This window comes from Dipodascopsis tothii, assembly GCF_038497935.1.
Source record: "Dipodascopsis tothii strain CBS 759.85 unplaced genomic scaffold V1510scaffold_5, whole genome shotgun sequence".
NCBI lineage: Eukaryota > Fungi > Ascomycota > Lipomycetes > Lipomycetales > Lipomycetaceae > Neoaidaea > Neoaidaea tothii.
Window position 1 is genome coordinate 411036 of NW_027117989.1, and position 20173 is coordinate 431208.

The 20173-nt window shown below is 73.3% G+C and overlaps 2 protein-coding genes across 2 annotated transcripts; one reads left to right on the forward strand and one right to left on the reverse strand.

Annotated features, from left to right (window-relative positions):
* The first annotated feature begins 783 nt into the window (after positions 1–783).
* Positions 784–18972, forward strand: V1510DRAFT_428678 (uncharacterized protein). The gene is made up of 4 exons (XM_066935282.1): positions 784–6955; positions 7115–12151; positions 12467–16834; positions 16882–18972. Exons 1-4 carry the CDS (start codon positions 1004–1006, stop codon positions 18913–18915), a joined length of 17391 nt encoding a protein of 5796 aa, XP_066790798.1. The 5' UTR covers positions 784–1003; the 3' UTR covers positions 18916–18972.
* Positions 18973–19046: 74 nt separating this feature from the next.
* Positions 19047–20096, reverse strand: V1510DRAFT_361336 (S-adenosyl-L-methionine-dependent methyltransferase; the record flags this gene model as incomplete). The annotated part of the gene is made up of 2 exons (XM_066931058.1): positions 19047–19823; positions 19857–20096. 2 exons carry the CDS (start codon positions 20094–20096, stop codon positions 19047–19049), a joined length of 1017 nt encoding a protein of 338 aa, XP_066790799.1.
* Positions 20097–20173: the final 77 nt, after the last annotated feature.

Below are 20173 nucleotides of genomic sequence, written 5' to 3' on the forward strand. Positions count from 1 at the left end.
CCGAACGCGGCGTAGCGCGGCGTGGCGTGCAGGCGCCTGCAGCGGCTGGCAGACGGTTTGGGCGGCGTTTCTGCAGCCAAGACGCGCCTGCAGACGCGCGGGCGCTAGCTCCATCTGATAGCATATATTGCGCGCTGTGGCGCGGTTGCGCGCGGTCTAGAGCGCGCGCCGCACGGTGTGCGGCGCGCTCGCGTCGCACACGCGACGCGGCCGCCGCGCCGCACGCCGTGCGGCGTGGCGCCCGCGTCGCACCGCGCCGCCCGCCGCCGCCATCGCGCCCGCCGTCGCGCCCGCAATCCATCCGCCGCACGCGCCGCCGCGCCCATCCGCCGCCGCCCGCGCGCGCCCGATCCGCCGCCCGTCCGCCCGATCCGCTCGCCGGCCGCGATCCGCCCTCACGCGACTAGCCGCCCGCTGATCCGCTCTCTCGGCCGCGCCGGTGGCCGGCCCGCCTCCGATCCGCCCTGACACCGTCCGCGGCCCAGCACCCCCCGGCTCGGCATGCGTCTCCGCCCGGCCTCGATCGCCCGCCGCGCTTGGCGCCCCGCGCGCCCTGCGCACCGTCCGCTCGCTTCGTCTAAATGGATGGCCCCGACGGCGCCGCCGCAACCTTATTCGCCCGGTGCCGGCGCCGGCGTCGCCGGCACCGCGGCCGCGCCTTGCGTCCCGTGCCTGCGCTTGCGCGGCCCCGCCATCGCCCGGCCAGACGCAGCGGCCCGCCGCGCGGCGCCACCTGCGCCCGTGCGCCGCACGCCGTTGTTCGGCCCGGCCCCGCCCGGCTCTGCCGCCGTCGGCGCCCGTGATCGGCGTGGCCCGCCAGGCCGCTGGCAGCGCGGCCCTAGCCGCGGCCAGCCTAGCCGCGCGCCGGCGCGGGCCGTGGCTAGGGCCGTGGCGCGGCCGTGGACAACGAAGCCGCGAACTAGCGGCCAACGTCTGCCCCGGGCCTTGGACGAGCCGTATATATGCCGGCGCTGGACAGAGCCGAGCCGCACCTGTGCGACCGATGGCGCTCCTCACCCAGTTTCCTGCCCTCACGCACACGCGCGCCGTGCCGGCCGGCCGGCGCGTCGAGACCGTGCCGGCCGCGGCCGGCCGGGATCAGGTTGTGCACGCGTGGGCGACGCTGCTGCGCGGCCTGGCCGGTGAGCCGGCGCGGTTCGCGGTCGACGACGGTGTCTGGCCGGCCGGCGACGCGGATCTGGCGTTCGGCCCGGCCGGCACGGCCGTGCGGGCCGCGCCGGCGCCGCTGGCGCCGCAGGCGCCGGTGTGTGTTCGCGTGGACTCGTCTGTTCGGCTCGAATACGACACGGCCGTGCTCGCGCCCGCGGCGGCGGCCGCCGTCGCCGCGCAGCTGGCCGCGCTGCTGGCCGCGGCGCCGCCCGGGCCGCCGGCCGCTCTCAACTGGCCGCCGACGACGCTGCCCGGCCCAGCGCTCCTGCACGACTTTCTGCGCCCGTCCGCCCGGCCCGCGCTCGACTTTCTCGCCGCGGACCGCTCCCGCACGCTCTACAGCTACGCCGAGCTGGACGCGGCCGCCGGCGTCCTCGCCGCCGCCGTCCACAGCACGTTCGCCGACCCCGGCCGGATCGTGCCGCTCATGGTCCCGCAGTCGCCCGAACTGTACGTGGCCGTGCTGGGCCTGGCCCGGCTCGGGCTGTGCTTCTGCCCGATCGCGCCGGACGCCGTCGCCGACCGCGTGCGCTTCATCTGCGGCGACACGGCCGCGCGCGTGGCCGTGACCACGCGCGCGCTGGCGCCGCTGTTCCGGCCGGCCGGCGTCGCCGTCGTCGTCGTCGACGAGCTCGACCTCTCGCCCGCGGCCGCCCGCGCCGCGCCGACCGGGCCCGTCCACCGCGCCGCGCCCTCCGACCCGGCCTACTGCATGTACACGTCCGGCTCGACCGGCCGGCCCAAGGGCGTCCTGGTCTCGCACGCGGCCGCCGTCCAGGCCGTGCTCGCGCACGCGTTCCTGCCGCCGTTCGAGCGCATGCTCAACTTCGCGTCCATCACCTTCGACGTCTCCGTGCTCGAGATCTTCCTGCCGTTCTCGCGCGGCGCCACCCTGGTCTCGGCCGACCGCGGCCTGCTGCTGTCGGACGTGGCCGCGGCCGTGCGCGAGCTGGCCGCGGACGCCGCGGACCTGACGCCGACCGTGGCCGGCCTGCTGTCGCCGGCGGCCGTGCCGGGCCTGCGCGTGCTCATGACCATCGGCGAGAAGCTCACGCCGGCGGTGGTGGCCGCGTTTGGCCCGGCCGGCGTGCTCTACAACACCTACGGCCCGACCGAGGCCGCCATCCAGTGCACCGCGGCCGTGGCCGGCACGGCCGCGGACTTTGACGGCTCGGACATCGGCGTGCCGCTGCCGTCGGCGGCCGTGCTCGTCGTCGACCCGGCCCGGCCGGCGGCCGATCTGGCCGTGCTGCCCGTGGGCTGGCTGGGCGAGCTGGTCGTCGTGGGCCCGCAGGTCGCCGACGGCTACCTGAACCGCGACGACCTGACCGCGGCCTCGTTTGTCGCCCACCCGACGTACGGCCGCTGCTACCGGACGGGCGACCTGGCGCGCGTGCTGCCGTCCGGCCGCGTCCAGTTTGTCGGCCGCGCGTCCGCCGGCCAGGTCAAGCTCAACGGCCAGCGCGTGGAGCTCGCCGAGATCGAGGGCGCGCTTCCGGGCGCGGCCGTGGCCGTTGTCGACGGCCGCGCCTACGCGGTCGGGCCGCGGCGCCTGGCCCCGGCCGACCTGCGCGCCGAGCTCGCCGACCGCCTGCCGCCGGCGATGATCCCGACTGCCTACTTCACCGTCGACCGCCTGCCGCTGCTGGCGTCGGGCAAGATCGACCGGCGGGCCGTGGCCCGGCTGGCCGCCGACGCGGTCGCGGCCACAGCCGCCGCCCGCGGCCCGGCCGGCGACCTGGCCGACCCGACCGAGGCCGCCGTGGCCGACCTGGTGGCCGAGACTCTGGCGATCCCCCGGCCGGCCGCGCGCGTCTCGCTGCGGTCGCTCGGCCTGGACTCGATCGCGGCCATGCGCCTGGCCGCCGCGTGGCGCGCGCGCCACGCGTCCGAGCTCTCGGTCTACGCCATTCTCGCCGCCGACACGGTCGCGGGCGTGGCGGCGACCGTTGCGGCGGCCGCCGCTGCCCCCTTGCGTCGGGCCCCTGCAGCACCGGACGTGCCGGCGCCGGCGCTTGAGCTGCCGGCCGACGTCATAGCCGCGGGTACCTGCACCGCCCTGCAGCAGGCCATGCTCTTTGAGTCGCTGCTCGACCCGCGGTTCTACTGCAACACCGTGACCATGGCCGTTCATCCGGGGCCGTCGCGCGCGGCGGTCGAGGCCGCGTTTCGCGCCGTCATCGACGCCAACGAGATCCTCCGCACCGGCTTCCGCCAGACCCCGGCCGGCTTCGTCCAGCTCGTGTACGCGGACTCGACGGCCGTGCGGTTTGGCGCTGCCGGCCGCGACCGCTTCGACGTGGCCGATCTCGGCCGGCCGCCGCTCGAGATCGACATTGCGCCCGCAGCCGCCGGCTGGACCGTCACCGTGGCCGTGCACCACGCCATCTACGACGGCTGGTCGTGGGACCTGGTCGTGCACGACGTCAACCGCGTGCTGGCCGGCGACAGGCCGCCCGCCCGCCGGCAGTTCCGCCAGACGGCCGCCGAGGTGCCCCTGGACCGCGGCTTTTGGCGCGCGTCCGTCGGCGGCTGCGAGCTGCCGCGGCTGCCCAACTTCAACGGCCGCCGCGTGGCCGACGGCTTTGGCAAGACGTCCACCACGCTGGCGACCGACCGCACAGCCCTCCGCGCGTTTGCGGCCGCGCACGGCGTGTCGCTGCAGGCGCTGTTCCACCTGGCCTACGGCTACGTGCTCTCGCTCTACGTCAACTCGGCCGACGTGTGCTACGGCACGGTGCTGTCGCGGCGGCTGGGCCGGACGTCGGCGGCCATTGCCGACGCCCTGGGCCCGTTCATCAGCACGCTGCCGTTCCGGTTCGTGTTTGACCGGACCGCGACCGTCGCGGCCACGCTGGCGGCGCTCGACCGCCACGCGCTGGCCCTGCTGGACCACGTCGACGCCGAGACGGGCCAGGTCCAGGCCGCCGTCGGCGACGGCCGCCGCAAGCTGTTTGACTCGCTGCTGGTGTGGCAGGAGTCCGACTACGCCGGCGGCGGGCCGGTCGCCGTGACGGGCGGTCAGGACCGGCTCGAGGTCGACCTGCTGGTCGAGGTTGAGCCCACGGCCGACGGCCTGCGGTGCCACGCCACGTACAGGACACGGACGGTGAGCGCCGCGCAGGCCGAGCTGCTGCTCGGGCAGATCGACGACGTGCTCGCGCACACGCTGGCGAACGCGGGCGCGCCGCTGGCCGCGCTGGACGGCGCGTTCCGCGACGCGTCTTTGGCATACCTCAACCGCGACCCGACCAATCTGGACGAGGCCGACGCCGGCATCGCGGCGTACATAGGGCTGCCCCGCACCGACGACGTGGCCGTGGAGGCCGTGGTGGACCGCGGCACGGTGGTCGCGGCCACGTACGCCGAGCTGGCGGCCGCGGTGGACGCGTTTGCGACCGTGCTGGTCGCGGCCGGCGTGCGACACGGCGACCGCGTCGTGGTCTCGATCGACAAGTCCGTCGAGCTCTACGTGGCCGTCCTGGCGCTCTGGACCATCGGCGGCGTGTTTGTGCCGATGGACGCGGCCGCGCCGCCGGCGCGCCGGCAGGCGCAGGTGGAGGACGCGCGCGCGCGGTTCTGCTGCGTGGCGGGGCCCGCGCCGGAGCTGGACGCGCTGGGCCTGGCCTGCGTGGTTCTGGCCGACTTCCGCACGCTGCCGCGCGTGGCGCGGGCGCCGGCCGTGGCCGTCGCCGGCGCGGACGAGGCGTACGTGCTCTTCACGTCGGGCTCGACGGGCCGGCCCAAGGGCGTGGCCGTGACGCACGCGAACGTGGTCAACAACGTGGCCGCGCTGTCGGCGCGGTACGCGGCCGCCGCACACGGTGCGGCGCGCCCCCTGAGCGCCGCACGCCCTGCGGCGCACCCCCTGAGCCCGCGCCCGGCCGCCCACCCCCTGAACCGCTTCCTGCAGTTCACGGCCACCGTGTTCGACGTCTCGGTCTTTGAGTACGTCTACGCGTTCGCCAACCGCATGACGCTCGTCCCGGTGACCAAGCCCGTGTTCCTCGGCGACATGACCGCGGTCGTGCGCGAGCAGCGCATCTCGCACCTGAGCCTGACGCCGTCCGTGGCCGCGCTGCTGGACGCGGCCGCGCTGCCGGACGTGCGCTTCCTCGTCGTTGCGGGCGAGGCCGTGTCGGACGCGATCCTGCGCGCCTGGCACCGCCCCGGCACCGTGCTCGTCCAGGGCTACGGTCCGACCGAGCTGACCAACATCTCGTCGGCGCTCGTCGGCATCACGCCCGACCACGAGTGCTCCAACATCGGCCCGGCGCTCGAGACGTGCTCGGTGCTCGTGCTCGGTCCCGACAACGCGGTGCTGCCGCTCGGCGCCACCGGCGAGCTCGCGTTCGGCGGCTTCCAGACGACGAAGGGCTACGTGGGCCTGCCGGAGCTGACGGCGGCCAAGTTTGTGGACGTCTGCCGCGACGGCCGCCGCGACCGCGTCTACAAGACCGGCGACTACGCGCGCGTGCTGGCCGACGGCACGATCCAGTGCGTGGGCCGGATCGACTTCCAGGTCAAGATCCGCGGCCAGCGCGTCGAGCTCGACGAGATCAACGCGGTTGTGCGCCAGACGTTCGCCGACTGCGTGACCCTGCTGAGCGGCGACGTCCTCGTCAGCTTCGCTGTGCACGGCCCGGGGCCGCTCTGGGGCGGACACAAGTACGCGCTGGCCCCGGAGGGCGCCGTGGCCGAGGCCGTGGCGGCCGCGGAGCGCACCCTGGCCTACTCTGTGCCGAGCTACATGATCCCGACCGCCATCGTGCCTGTGGCCGCGTTCCCGATCAACGTCAACGGCAAGACGGATCGGGCGGACCTGATGGCCACATACGCCGAGCTCCGGGCGGCCGGCGCGCTGTACGCGCCCGCGTCGGCGGCGGCCGTTGCCGACGGCTCCGCCACCGAGCAGCGCATTGCGGCCGTGCTGTCGGCGGCCGTCGGCGTGCCCGTGGCCGAGCTCGACCGCCACGGCGCCTTTCTGCGGTACGGCCTGGACTCGCTCAAGGCCATTGCGTTTGCCAGCCAGCTGGCCGCCGCCGGCGTGCGCGTCAGCGTGCAGGACGTTGTCCGGCATCCGACCATCGCGGGTCTGGCCGCCGTCGACGGCGCGTCCACGCCGGTCGACCTGGCCGCCGGCCGGGCGCATCTGGCGGCGTACCGGGCCGCCGTGGCCGCCGAGGTCGGCGCGCTGGTCGACCTGGACCGTGTGGCCGACATCCTGCCGTGCACGCCCCTGCAGGAGGGCATGATCGCCGCCGGCGACTACTCGAACGCGTTCACGTACGCGCTCTCGGTGGACAAGGGCCTGCTGCGGCAGGCGTGGACGGCGGTGGCCGCCGCCCGCGAGATCCTGCGGACGTGCTTTGTCGCCGTCGAGGACGCGCGCCATCCGTTCGCGCAGATCGTGCTCAAGCGCGTCGAGCTGCCGTGGCTCGAGCTGACGCTGGCCGACGACAGGCCCGAGACCGCCGCCGCCGCCGCCGCCTCGTGCTTCCGCACGGCCGTGCTCGACCCGACCACGCCGCCGTGGAAGCTCGTGTACATGGCCGCGCCCTCGACGGCGTTTCTGGTGGTCGCGCTGCACCACACGCTCATGGACGGCTACGCGCTCGACCTGCTGCTCAAGGACGTCCGGCAGCACTGCCGCACGCAGACGCTGCCGGCGCGCACGCCGGTGGCCGACGTGCTCGCGTACGTGCACGCCGTCGACGCCGCGCCGGGCGTGCGGCACTTTGCGGCCGAGCTGGCCGGGTTCGACCCGACGGCGTTCCCGGCGCTGGTGAGCGCCGCGCCGCGTGCGGCTGACGCCGCCGCACGCCGTGCGGCTGACGACGCCGCGCCGCGTGCGGCTGACACCGCCGCACGCCGTGCGGCTGACGCCGCACCCCGTGCGGCGCCCGCCCTCCGCCGCAGCCGCGTCCCCCTCGCCGCCGCCGAGGCCGCCGCCCGCGCGCTCGCCGTCTCGGTGCCCGCGCTCGTCCAGGCCGCGTGGGCCCGCGTGCTGGCCGCCTACGTCGGCACCGCCGACGTCTGCTTCGGCACCGTCGTCAACGGCCGTTCTGCCGCGCCCGGCGCCGACAACGCCGTCGTGCCGCTGTTCAACACGCTGCCGACGCGCGTGCGCGTGCCCGCGTCCAACCGCGCGCTGGTGGCCGAGCTCGTGGCCAAGGCCGCCGCCGCGCTCGAGCACCAGCACACGCCGCTGCGCGCGATCCTGCGCCAGTACCAGGCCGACCACGGCGCCGCCGGCCAGCTCGCCGTCTTCGACACCCTCGTCATCTTCCAGAACGTGCGCGACCGCGACTCGGCCAGCCACACCGAGCTGTGGACCCAGGTCGCCGACGCCGGCGAGATGTCGTTCCCGGTCGTGCTCGAGGTCGAGGCCAACACCGCCGACGGCAGCCTCGACGCCAGGCTCACGTACGCGCCGGACGTGCTCGACGCGGCCGTGGCCGACGTCGTGCTCGAGCACGTCGACCGCGCGCTGGCCGACATCGCGGCCCGGCCCGACGGGGCCGCGTCGCTGGCCGGCCTCGGCCTGCCTCCGGCCCGGACCGCGCCGGCCGCGGTGCTGCCGACCGTGCCGCTCCTGCACGCCGCCTTCGAGGCCAACGCCGCCCGGCACCCCGACAAGCCCGCGCTCGAGTTCCTGGACGCGGCCGTCGCCGTCACGACGTACGCCGAGCTCAACGCGGCCGCCAACCGCCTGGCCGCCTTCCTGGCCAGCCGCGGCGTCGGCCTCGAGGACTCGGTCCCGCTGTTCCTGCGCAAGACGCCGGCGCTCTACGTGGCCGTGCTGGCCGCCCTCAAGGCCGGCGCCGCGTTCTCGCCGGTCGACCCGTCGCTGCCGCCGCAGCGCGTGCTCGACATGCTCGACGACCTCGCGCCGAAGCTGGTCCTGGTCGACGCCGGCGACGCCGACCGCCTGCGGGCGCTCGTCGGCGCCCGCGTGCCCGTCGTCTGCCTCTCGGACCTCGACCTGGCCGCGTTCTCGCCGGCCAACTGCCCGCCGGCCGGCCTGAGCCCGTCGGCCACCGCCTACCGCTTCTACACGTCCGGCACCACCGGCCGGCCCAAGGCCGTCGCGGTCGAGGTCGCCAGCGCCGTGCACACGATCGCGGCCTCGCGCGCGGTCCTGCCTCACCACGAGCGCACGCGGCTGCTGCAGTTTGCCGCCTTCACGTTCGACATGTTTGTGTACGACTGCTTCGTCGCGTGGACGTACGGGCTCACGCTCTGCGCCGCGCCGCAGCCGGTCCTGCTCGGCGACCTCGAGGCCGTCATCCGCGGGCTCCGGGTCACGCTGCTCGACCTTACGCCCTCGGTCGCGGCCACGCTCGTCCGCGCCAACGTGCCGTCGGTCGAGTGCCTCTACTGCATCGGCGAGGCGCTGCCGGCGAGCATCGTCGCCGACTGGGCCGGCCACTGCGTCAACTCGTACGGCCCGACCGAGGCCGCCATGTGCGCGACCATCTTCCGCACGTCGCCGGCCGTGCGGTCGACCGTGATCGGCCGGCCGCTGGCGTCGGCGCAGTTCGTGGTCGTGGACCCGGCGACGCTGGCCGTGCTGCCCGAGCACTGCCTGGGCGAGCTCTGCATTGCCGGGCCCCAGCTCGCCCGCGAGTACTACCGCCGGCCGGACCTCACGGCGCGCAGCTTCGTGGCCCTGCCGGACGGCACCGCGGTCTACCGCACGGGCGACCTGGCGCGCATGCTGGCCGGCGGCCTCTTCGACTTTGTGGGCCGCAAGGACGACCAGGTCAAGCTGCGCGGCCTGCGCATCGAGCTCGACGAGATCAACCAGGTCGCCGGCCGCGCGGCCGGCGCCGACGTGCGCACGCTGATCCTGGGCCAGCCGCCGGCGCTGGTCGCGTTTGCGGTCGGCCGCGCGGTCGACACGGCCGCCGTGCTGGCCGCCTGCCGCGACTATCTGCCGGCGTACATGGTGCCGGCGGCCGTGGTCGCTGTGGACGCGCTGCCGCTGTCGCTGGCCGGCAAGCTGAACGTGGGCCAGCTGCGCGAGCGCTACGCCGAGCACCTGGCGACCGCGCGCACCGCCGACCCCGACGACCGCGAGCTCAGCGCGACCGAGGCGGCCGTGCGCGACTGCTTCTCCAGGATCAGCGGCGTCGCTGTGGCCGACGTCCGGCTGCGCTCGTCCGTGTACGAGCTCGGCATGGACAGCATTTCGGCCACCCAGGTCGCCAGCCTGCTCAACCGGCGCCAGCTCAAGTGCTCGGCCATCGACGTGCTCGAGTGCCTGACCGTGGAGGCGCTGGCGGCGCGGCTCGGCCGGACGGCGGCGCCGGCGGCGCCGTCGGCCGTCGCCCGCTTCGACGCCGACTTCCGGGCCGCCGTCTGCGCCGAGCTCGGGCTCGACCCGGCCGCCGTCACGGTCTACCCGTGCTCGCCCACGCAGGAGGGCATTCTGGCCATGATCCGCCGGTTCGACGGCGACGTCTACTACAACCACACCGTGTACGACGTGCCGGCCGGCCTGGGCGCGCGCGAGCTCGAGGCCGCCTGCGCGGCCGTCGCCGGCCACTACGACATCCTGCGCACCGGCTTTGCCGAGCTCGACGGCCAGCGCGGCCACGCGTTCGCCCAGATCGTCTACAAGTCGGCGCCGGCGCCGTGGCGGGCGGTTGCGCCCGCCGAGCTCGGCGCGGAGATCGCCCGCGCGGCCGGCCGGCTGTACGGCTCGCTGCACCGGCCGCAGCTGGCGTTCCTGTTCGCCGCCGGCGAGCGGCCGCAGCTGGCCGTGGTCGCGTCGCACGCAGTCTTTGATGCGGCCGTTCTGGCCGCGCTCACGGACGACATCCGCGCGGCCGCGGCCGGCTCCTGGACGCCGGGCCGGCCCGGCTTTGGCCACACGCTCGACCAGATCCTGGCCGCGCCCGACGCCGGCCGCGAGCACGCGCTGTGGGCGGGCATGCTGGCCACGGCCAACGCGACCAAGTTCCCCAACCTCAACGCGTCGGCCGAGCGCGACTCGGTCGGCCACGTCGAGCGGCAGCTGCCGCTGGCCGCCCTGCAGGCGCACGTCGCCGGCCGCACGTCCGTGCAGGCCGTGGGCGCGGCCGCGTGGGCCCGGCTGCTGGCGCTGTACACGGACGAGCCCGCGCCGACGTTCGGCGTCGTTCTGTCCGGCCGCGCGGGCCTGCACGACCCCGACACGATGTTCCCGTGCCTGACGACGGTGCCTGTGCGGCTCGAGGCCGGCCAGACCCACGCCGAGGCCGAGCGCGCCATGCACGCGCGGCTGCTCGAGCTGCTGCCGTTCCAGCACACGCCGGCGCACCGCATCCGCCGGGCGAGCGGCAACCGCGAGCTGGCCTACGACACGCTGTTTGTGTTCCAGCGGCCGGCGGCGGCCGCGTGGCCGGCCGCGTCGTCGGCCGCGTCGACCGAGTACGCGTGCACGCTCGAGCTCGAGCCTGCGGGCGCCGAGTGCGTGGTCCGGCTCAACTACCGCCGGGCGGTGCTGCCGCCGGCGCACGCGCGGCTGCTTGTGGACCAGTACTGCCAGATCGTGGCCGACATGGTCGCGCGGCCGGCCGCGGCCGACGTGGCCTTTGGGGCCGACGTGCTGGCCGTGGTCCCGCCGAAGACGCCGGAGCTGGCGGCGGCCGCCCGCCGGCTGCACGACTTTGTGGAGCTGCAGGCGCGCGCGACGCCGGACGCGGTGGCGCTCGAGTTTGCGTCGGCGGTCTCGGCCGGCGCCGTGTCCAAGCGCCAGTGGACGTACGCGCAGCTCGACGGCGAGGCCAACAAGATCGCCCGGCACCTGCTCGCCCACCACGCGCTGGGCCCGGACTCGATCGTGGCCGTCTGCTTCGACAAGTCGGCCGCGGCGTCGTTCGCCTTCGTGGGCGTGCTCAAGGCCGGCGCCGCGTTCCTGGCGCTGGACCCGGCCGCGCCGCTCGACCGCGTGCGCTACATCGTGCGGGACGCCGGCGTGAGCGCCGTGCTCACGCAGAAGGGCGTCCGGCGCGACTGGGGCGACGTGGCCGTGGTCGACGTGGACGACGTGCTGGCCGGCCCGGCCGTGGGCCCGCCGGCCGTGGCCGTCGCCCCGCGCGACCTCTGCTACTGCCTCTACACGTCCGGGTCGACCGGCAAGCCCAAGGGCTGCATGATCACGCACGACAACGCGGTGCAGGGCATGCTGGCGTTCCAGGTGCTGTTCCGCGGCACACACACGCCGCAGTCGCGGTTCCTGCAGTTCGCCGCCTTCCACTTCGACGTGTCGGTGCTCGAGCAGTTCTGGTCGTGGTCGGTGGGCATGGCCGTGGTGTCGGCGCCCAAGGACGTGATCCTGCACGACCTGGCGCTGACGCTGACGGCGCTCAAGATCACGCACGTCGACCTGACGCCCGCGCTGGCGCTGCACCTGAAGGCGGCCGCCGTGCCGTCGCTGCACGACGGCCTGTTCATCACCGGCGGCGACCTGCTCAAGCAGGAGGTGCTCGACGAGTGGGGCGACCTGGGCGTGGTCTACAACGCGTACGGGCCGACCGAGGTCACCATCGGCTGCACCATGCGGCGGCGCGTGCCGCGCAACGGCCGGCCGGCGAACATCGGCGCGCCGTTTGACAACGTGGGCGCGCTGGTGGTGCGCCCGGGCACGGACGCGCCGGTGCCGGTGGGCGGCGTGGGCGAGCTCTGCGTGTACGGCCGGCTGGTGGGCCGCGGGTACCTGAACCGGCCGGACCTGACGGCGGCGGCGTTCCCGCACATGGCGGCGGTGGGGGCGCGCGTGTACCGCACGGGCGACCTGGTGCGGCTGCTGGCCGACGGCTCGTTTGAGTTTGTGGGACGCAAGGACACGCAGGTGAAGCTGCGCGGCCAGCGGCTGGAGATCGGCGAGATCAACACGGTTGTGCGGGACTCGTCGGCGGCGATTGCGGACGCCAACACGCTGGTGCTGCGGCACCCGGCGCAGCAGAAGGACCAGCTGGTGGCGTTTGTGACGGTGCCGGAGGACGGGGCGGGGACGGGCGGCGGGGACGGCGGGGCGGCTGGGGGCGCCGCAGAGGGTGCGGCTGACAGCGCCGCAGAGGGTGCGGCTGACCGCGCCGCACCTCCTGCGGCTGACCACGCCGCACCCCCTGCGGCTCACGACGCCGCACCACCTGCGGCTCACACCGCCGCACCCCCTGCGGCTCACAACGCCGCACCTCCTGCGGCTCACACCGCCGCGCTCCCCGCGGATCCCCACGCCCTCCCCCTCGTCCCGCCCACGCCCGCCGTCCTCGCCCTCGTCCGCGCCGCCCTCGCCCACGCCAAGCTCAAGCTCCCCCCGTACATGGTCCCCACGTACGTCCTCCCTCTCGCCCACACCCCCCTCAACGTCAACAACAAGGTCGACCTCAAGCGCATCGGCGAGCTCTACCGGGCCACCGCCCTCGACGCCGTCCGCGCCTACAGCGTCCGCACCACGTCCGACGACCTCAGCCCCGCCGAGGCCGCGCTCGTGCGCGAGTTCGCCGCGTTCGCCGGCGTCGACGTCGCCTCTGTCGCCAAAGACACCACTGTCTTCGAGCTCGGCCTGGACTCGATCTCGACCATCAGCCTCGTCAAGCGGCTGCGGCCGCGCTTCGACGGCGTCACCAACGCCGCCGTGCTCCAGCACCCGTCCGCGCAGGCCCTGGCCGCGTACCTGGCCGCGTACACGCCCCAGGCGAACTACGCCGTCGAGGCCGGGACCGTCAACCTGCTCAATTACCACGACCGCGCCGCCCGCGAGCTCGATCTCGCGCTCGACGACGTCGAGTACATCCTGCCGACAACCCCCCTGCAGGCCGGCATCGTCGCCCAGGCCCTGGCCGCCGACGACGGCACCCACCTCAACGCGTTCTACCTGCCGCTCGACGCGGCCACGGACCTGCGCCGGCTGCGCGCTGCCTTCGACGCCGTCGTCCGCGCCAACATGTCCCTGCGCGCCAGCTTCCTGCAGACCGAGACCGCCCTGGTCCAGGTCGTGCTGCGCGACTGGACCCCGCCGTGGATCGACTCTGCCGCCGACGACGTCCGGGCCGCCGGCCGCGACTTTCTGGCCGCGCACTGGCGCAACTCGCGCCTCGACCGCCCGGGCCTCGTGCTCAACTGCATCGCGTCCGGCCCCGCCCGCACGCTCCTGCTCGGCCTCTTCCACGCCAACTACGACGCCCTCTCGCTGCAGATGTTCCTCGACGACGTCGCGGCCGTCTACGCCGGCGAGCGCGCGCCGCTCCGGCCGTCCTACGCCGACGCCGTCCACGCCATCGTCGCCGCCGACACCGCCCGCGCCGCCGCGTTTTTCCAGCGGCACTTTGCCGGCTTCTCGCCCGCCGCCGCCCGCGTCTCGCCCGTCGGCCCGCCGACCCTCCACGCGGCCGCCGCCGCCGTCTCCGACGACGCCGTCCGTGCCGCCGCCCGCGCCCTGCGCTGCACCCCGCACACGGTCTTCCAGACCGCGTGGATGCTCGCCCTGGCCTCCGTCAAGGGCTTCTCGGTCACCACCGGCGTCGTCGTCTCCGGCCGCAACTCGCCCGAGATCGAGGACGTCATGGGCCCCGTCTTCAACACCATCCCGGCCTGGCTCCGGCTCTCCCCGGCCTCGACCTTCCGCCAGGCCGCCGCCTATCTGCAGACCTTCCTGGCCGACGCTATGCCCTTCCACTACACCCCGCTGCGCTTCGTCCAGAAGCTGCTCAACGTGCCCGCCGACACCGGCCTCTTCGACACGCTGTTTGTGTACCAGCCGGCCTCGGACGGCGCCGACCACGCCCCGTGGTCCGCGGTCCACTCGGACGCGCCGCCGGCTGGCTACGCCTACAGCCTGGAGGTTGCTGCTGGCCATGGCCATGCTGAGCTCACGCTCGCCGGCCCGGACGCCGGCCTGCTGGCGCTCGTCAACGCCGTCCTGGTCGAGCTGGTCTCGGACGTCGACGCCGTGCCGTCCGTGCTCGCCACCGTGGCCGACCCCGTCGAGTTCGAGCCGGGCCCGGCCCCGGACCAGCCGCCGGCGGCCGTCGAGCTGGCCGTCTTGCGCGCCGTCAAGGCTGCCGTCGCCACTCTGGCCGGCTGCGACCCGGACGACGTCGCCGACGACGCCTCCATCTTCACGCTCGGCCTCGACTCGATCGACGCCATCCAGCTGACGGCGCTGCTCAAGAAGGACGGCCTGGCGGTGTCGCTGAGCGCCATCATGCGGCGGCCCGTCGTGCGGCACTTTGCCGCCGACGTCGTCGCCGCCGAGCCCGACGCCGCCGGCACCGCTGCCGGCACCGCTGCCGGCACCGCCGACCAGGACGCCGCCGGCCTGGCCCAGCGCCTGGCCGACGCCGGCCTGCCCACCGGCTCGGCCGCCTACTTTTGCACGCCTCTGCAGGACGGTATCGTCTCGCAGTCGCTCTCCACCGGCAACGCCAGCTACCTCAACCACGACGTGCTCGAGCTCGACCGCTCGGTCGAGCTCGAACGGCTGCACGTCGCCTGGGACGCCGTGGCCGCAGCCAACCCGGTCCTGCGCATGTCGTTTGTGTCCCTGCTCGACGGCTTTGACGGCGCCCGGTCGGCCTTTGCTGCCGTCGTCGGCTCCCGCCCGGTCGCGTTTGCCGTCACCCACGCGTCCGCCGCCGGCCGCGACAGCGCCGTCCACGCCTGCATCCGTGCTGCCGCTGCCTCGAGCCCGCTCGAGGCCGTGCCGCTGTTCGTGCACGTCGTGGCGACGCCGGCGGCCAACTACATGGTCCTCAGCATCTCGCACGCGCTCTACGACGGCCACTCGCTGGGGCTCATTCTGGGCGACGTCCAGGCCGCGTACGGCGGCGGCGTCGTCCCGGTCCGCCCGCCGTTTGCCCCGCTGGTCGACCGCATCCTGCGCTCGGCCCACGACCCGGCCACGACCGCCCACTGGGCGTCCAAGCTGGCCGGCTACGCGTTTGCGCCGTTCCCGGACCTGACCGGCACACGCTCGGCGCCGCCACGGTCGCTCCACGCCGACCTGACGTCGGCCGTCCCGCTTGCCGCCGTCGCCGGGCTCTCGCGGGCCCTCGGCGTCACGGTCCAGACCGTTGGCCAGGTCTGCTGGGCCGTCCTGCTGTCGTACTTGCTGCGGTCGACCGACGTCGTCTTTGGCTCCGTGGTCTCCGGTCGTCTGACCAGCGCCGACGAGGACGTCATGTACCCGACCATGTCGACGCTGCCGCTCAGATTCGACGTCTCGGGCTCGTTTGCCGACATCCTGCGCCGGTCCCAGGCCGCCCACAGCGACCTGACCGACCACCAGCACGTGTCGCTCCAGAAAATCTACCAGGCCTGCTCGGACGGCCATCCGCTCTTCGACACGCTCTTTGTGTACCAGCGACGGACGCCCGGCCCGCCGCCGCTGTGGACGTCTGTGGACGGCGAGGCCGCCATCGAGTACCCGGTCGGGCTCGAGCTCGAGAACGACGGGTCGGGCCTGCACTGGCACGTTTCGACGTCGTCGGCTCGGTTCACGCCCGAGGCCACCCGCCTGCTGCTCGAGCAGATCGACCGCCTGCTGGCGCGTGCTGTGGCCGCGCCGGACTCGACGGCGTACTTTGGCGACGGCCTGTCGCCGGCCCACAGCGCCGTCAATCTGGCAGCCGTGCCCTACACCCGCGGCGACGTGACCGTGGTCGATCTGTTTGCGGCCAGCGTCCGCGCGCACGGCGACCGCACTGCGTTCGAGTACGTCGACGTGGCCACGCAGGCCGCCAGGCGCCTGTCGTACGCCGACGCCGACAGACTGTCGGCGGCGCTGGCGGCTGAGCTGGGCAAATCGGCCGACCCGGGCACGATCGTGCCTGTGCTCGTCGAACGCGGGCTCGAGCTGTACGTGGCCATGCTGGCCGTGCTCAGGGCCGGCTGCGCGTACGTGCTGATCGAGCCGGACGTGCCGGCCGAGCGCTTGGCGCACATTGTGGCCGACACGGCGGCGTCCCTGGTCCTGGTGTCGGCCCAGACCCGCGCCGTCTACGGCGGCCCGGTGGCGACCGCGGTCGTGGACCTGGCGCGCGCCGGCGGCGCGGGCGGCGCACTCGGTGCGCCCGTCGCCTCCGATCTCGCGTACGTCTGCTACACGTCCGGCTCGACCGGCCGGCCCAAGGGCGTCAAAATCAGCCACCACAACCTGGCCGAGGCCGTCCTGGCCTTTGTCGACCTCCTCCCCGGCGGGCCCGGCGACCGCTTCCTGCAGTTCGCCAGCTCGCTCTTCGACGTGCTCGACTTTGAGGTCTTTTTCTCGCTCGCCCGCGGAATGACCGTTGTCTCGGCCGACAAGAACCTGCTGCTCAGCGACCTGCAGGGCCATCTGGACGCGCTGGCCATCACGCACGTCGACCTCACGCCATCGGTGGCGGCCACGCTCTCGCGCGCGGCCTGCCGGCTCAAGACGCTGGTCTGCGGCGGCGAGGCGCTGACGCAGAAACTGCTGGACGAGTGGGCCGACGGCCAAACGCTGCACAACTTCTACGGCCCGGTCGAGGCCACGATCGGGTGCACGGCGCTGACCAACGTGCCGGCGGACGCCAAGCCACTCGACATCGGCGCGCCGTGGCCGAACACGCCGGCGTTTGTCGTCGACGACGCCGGCGCCGTGGTGCCGCGCGGCGCAGTTGGCGAACTCTGCGTGGGGGGCCCGCAGGTGGTACGTGCACGCGAACCGCATAAATTAAACTCGCTAACCTTATTTAGGCGCTCGGGTACCTGAATCTTGACAGCTTGACAGCTGAAAAGTTTATCACCCTCCACGGCTTCCGCGTCTACAAGACAGGCGACCTGGCGCGCGTCCTGCCGAACGGCCACGTCGAGTTTTGCGGCCGCGACAACGACATGGTCAAGCTCAACGGCATCCGCATCGAGCTCGACGAGATCGCGTCCGTGGTCTCTGCGAGCACGCCGACGGTCGTCGACTGCCGGGTCGTGGTCGCCCCGCACCGCGTGACGGGCGTGCGCCAGCTCGTGGCGTTTGCGCGCGTGCGCGATGGACCCGGCGACGGCCTTGCTGCGGGCGCAGCACCCGTGGCCGCCGCCGTCTACGCCCACGTGCGCTCGGTCCTGCCCAAGTACATGATCCCGACGTACGTGGTGCCGGTCCGCGACATCCCGCTGTCGCCGACCGGCAAGGCCGACAAGGCGCGGCTGCTGGCCGTGTACGAGGACCTCGCGCCGGACGTCCTGCGCGGCCTGTCGGCGACCGCCGGCCTCGAGTCGGCCCCGTGGACACCGCTCGAGCTCGTTGTCCGCCAGGTCCTCGCCAGCGTCGCCCGCGTGTCCGAGGATGCCGTCGGCCGCGCCGACACCATCTTCCACCTCGGCCTGGACTCGATCAGCGCCATCGTCGTGTCGAACCGCCTGCGCGAGCGGTCTGTCTTTCTCAGCGTGAACGACATTGTGCGCGCCGAGGGGGTCGCCCAGATGGCCCTGCTGGCGTCGCAGTTTGACGATGCTGTGGTCGTCGATCACTCGGCTGCCGTGGCTGCGTCCGTGGCTGCGTTCGACGTCGACCTGCAGGTTCCTGTCGAGCGGCTGCTGCCGGCGTCCGCCGGCCAGGTCTACATGCTCAACGGCTGGCGGTCGTCGGGCCTGCGCCTGTTTTTCCCGACGTTTGTCTACACTGCGCCGGGACGACTGGACGCGGCGCGCCTGCGCTCGGCCTGGCACCGCCTGGTGGCCGAAAACCCCGTGCTGCGGACCGTTTTCGTGCCTACCGGGGACACAAACGATCCCTACGTCCAAGCCATTCTCTCAGCACCGCCCGAGTCGATCGCGTTTGCCCCGGGCCCGCCCGGCCCGGTCGTCTTTGGCCGCCAGGAGCCGCTCGTGCGCTTGCACGTCGAGCTCGGCAGCCAAACCGTCCTCCACTGGACCGTCCACCACGCGCTCTACGATGCCTGGAGCACGCGCATCCTGATCGAGCGCCTGTCGGCGCTGTACACGGACCCACGCCTCCTGCCACAGGACCAGCTGGCCGCCGCAGTCGCGTTCCTGGGCGCTGTGCGCGACCCCGGCTCCGAATCGTTCTGGCGCCAGTACCTGGCCGGCGCGGTCTCCCGGCCGTTTGTGTCGGCGTCGTTCGACCGCGTCGCCGTCTTTGAGCGGTGCGCGCTCGACGCTGCCGCCGGCGCCGCTCTGGCCGCGCTCTGCAAGCGGCACACGATCTCGGTCTCGAGCGTGCTGTTTGCGGCCTTCGCCGAGCTCCTCGGCGGTCTCCGCCAGAGCACCGACGTCGTCTTCGGGCTCTACAACTCGGGCCGCACGGTCGCTGGCGCACACTCGGCGTCGTTTCCCACGCTCAACATCCATCCGCTTCGCGTCGCGCTCGGCCCGCCGCTCGTGGACGTCGCCCGGCAGATCCAGCGCGACCTCCGCGACATCTCGGCCGAGCCCGGCCGCGTCCAGACCGGTCTGCATGCCGTCCGCCACTGGACCGGCGTCGACGTCGACTGCAGCGTCAACTTCCTCGAGGCGGTCACGCAGACGGCAGACACCGTCGGCCTGTTCACGTACGAGGCCGGTGCTGCCGAGAACAGCGTCGGCGCCACCGCCGCCGTCGCCGACGTCGCGCCCGCCGCCGTCTCGGGCGCGGTGCACGTCGACGTCGAGTACGCGGTCCACGCCGGCGGCGTCGACATCGGCATCTTTGCCGTCGACGACATCCTGTCCGCCGCCGACGCCCGTGCAGCCGTCGGCCAGCTCGCCGCGCGCATCCGCGGCGCGCTCTCGTAACCCAATAAGATCATTAGCATCTACATGTACATGTACAATCAATCATACGATACAGAAAGCCCTTGCAGGCATGCATGTCTAGTGCCTGACTTTTTCCCATGCTTTTCAGACGCTGATATCTCCAAAATCGCTCAGCACATCCGGTAGTCGCACTGCTCGGCGGCCGCGCGCGCAGGCTCGTCCTCCGGGCTGAACTCGTACGCAATATGGATGTCGAGGTCGCGCGGGTTCTGCTTGTTCGGCTTGTTCACGAGCGTGCCCGTGATCTTCTCGCCGACCTTCATGGTCAGCGTCTCGCGCAGGTAGAACACGGTCTGCTTCCAGTGCGTGTAGCGGGCGTGCGGGCCGGTCGAGAAGCGGATGGGCTTGTGGCACTTGGAGAACTCGATGTCGAACCAGGCAATGACGGCGTGGACAAAGTCGTTGCGGCGCGCCTGCAGCTCGAACGTCTGCGTGAACTCGAGGTCGGTCTTCTGGACCGTGTACAGGTCGAGCTCGAGCACCTGGCAGGGGTCCGTCACCACGGCCTTCATGTCGACCGTGTCGACGAGCGGCTCGGCCAGGACGACCTCCTGGATCGGCGAGAAGTCGAAGCCGTAGACGTCGGACCAGAAGCCGATCTTCTCCTCCTTGTACTCGCCGTCCTCGATGCCGGCGATGTGGATCGTCGCCTTGTCGGGGAAGATCAGGCCGCCGTCGGCCAGGTACTTGTCGCGCGCGACCAGGACCGTGTCCAGCATGGACTCGTAGAGCAGGAAGTAGCCCATCCACTCGGAGATGATGATGTCGACCTTGTCGAACGGCAGCACGACCTCCTCCATCTTGCCCTTGAGCAGCGTGATCTTGTCCGACAGGCCGTTGCGCTCGACGAGCTTCTTGGCCATGTCGATGATCGACGACATGTCAACCTGCGGTCAGCGCGGCCGGATCAGGGCACTTACTCCAATGACGTGCTTGGCGCCCGCGCGCGCGGCGAACATGGACAGGATGCCCGTGCCGCAGCCGACGTCGAGCACGACCTTGCCGCGGAACATGTGGCTGTTCTGGTAGATCGCGTTGCGGTACGAGAGCGTTCGGGTCTCGTCCTTGAGCATCTCCTCGTGGATGCCAAAGTGGTCGTACGACGAGAAGTAGTGCTGCTCCGAGTAGGGCAGGACCTCGGACGAGTCCGAGTTCTGCATGGGGGTGTCTGACGCCATATTCGCTGCGGGGGTCGGTCTGGAGCTCGGACGATCTGGTCGAGGGGAGCCGGTGGTTG

Coding starts and splice junctions, on each gene's coding strand:
- V1510DRAFT_428678 (XM_066935282.1), top strand. CDS start 1,004: ATGGCGCTCCTCACCCAGTTTCCTGCCCTCACGCACACGCGCGCCGTG. Junction 6,956..7,114: donor CGACGGCGTTCCCGGCGCTG/GTGAGCGCCGCG, acceptor GCCGCCGCCGAG/GCCGCCGCCCGCGCGCTCGC. Junction 12,152..12,466: donor AGCTGGTGGCGTTTGTGACG/GTGCCGGAGGAC, acceptor GCCCACGCCAAG/CTCAAGCTCCCCCCGTACAT.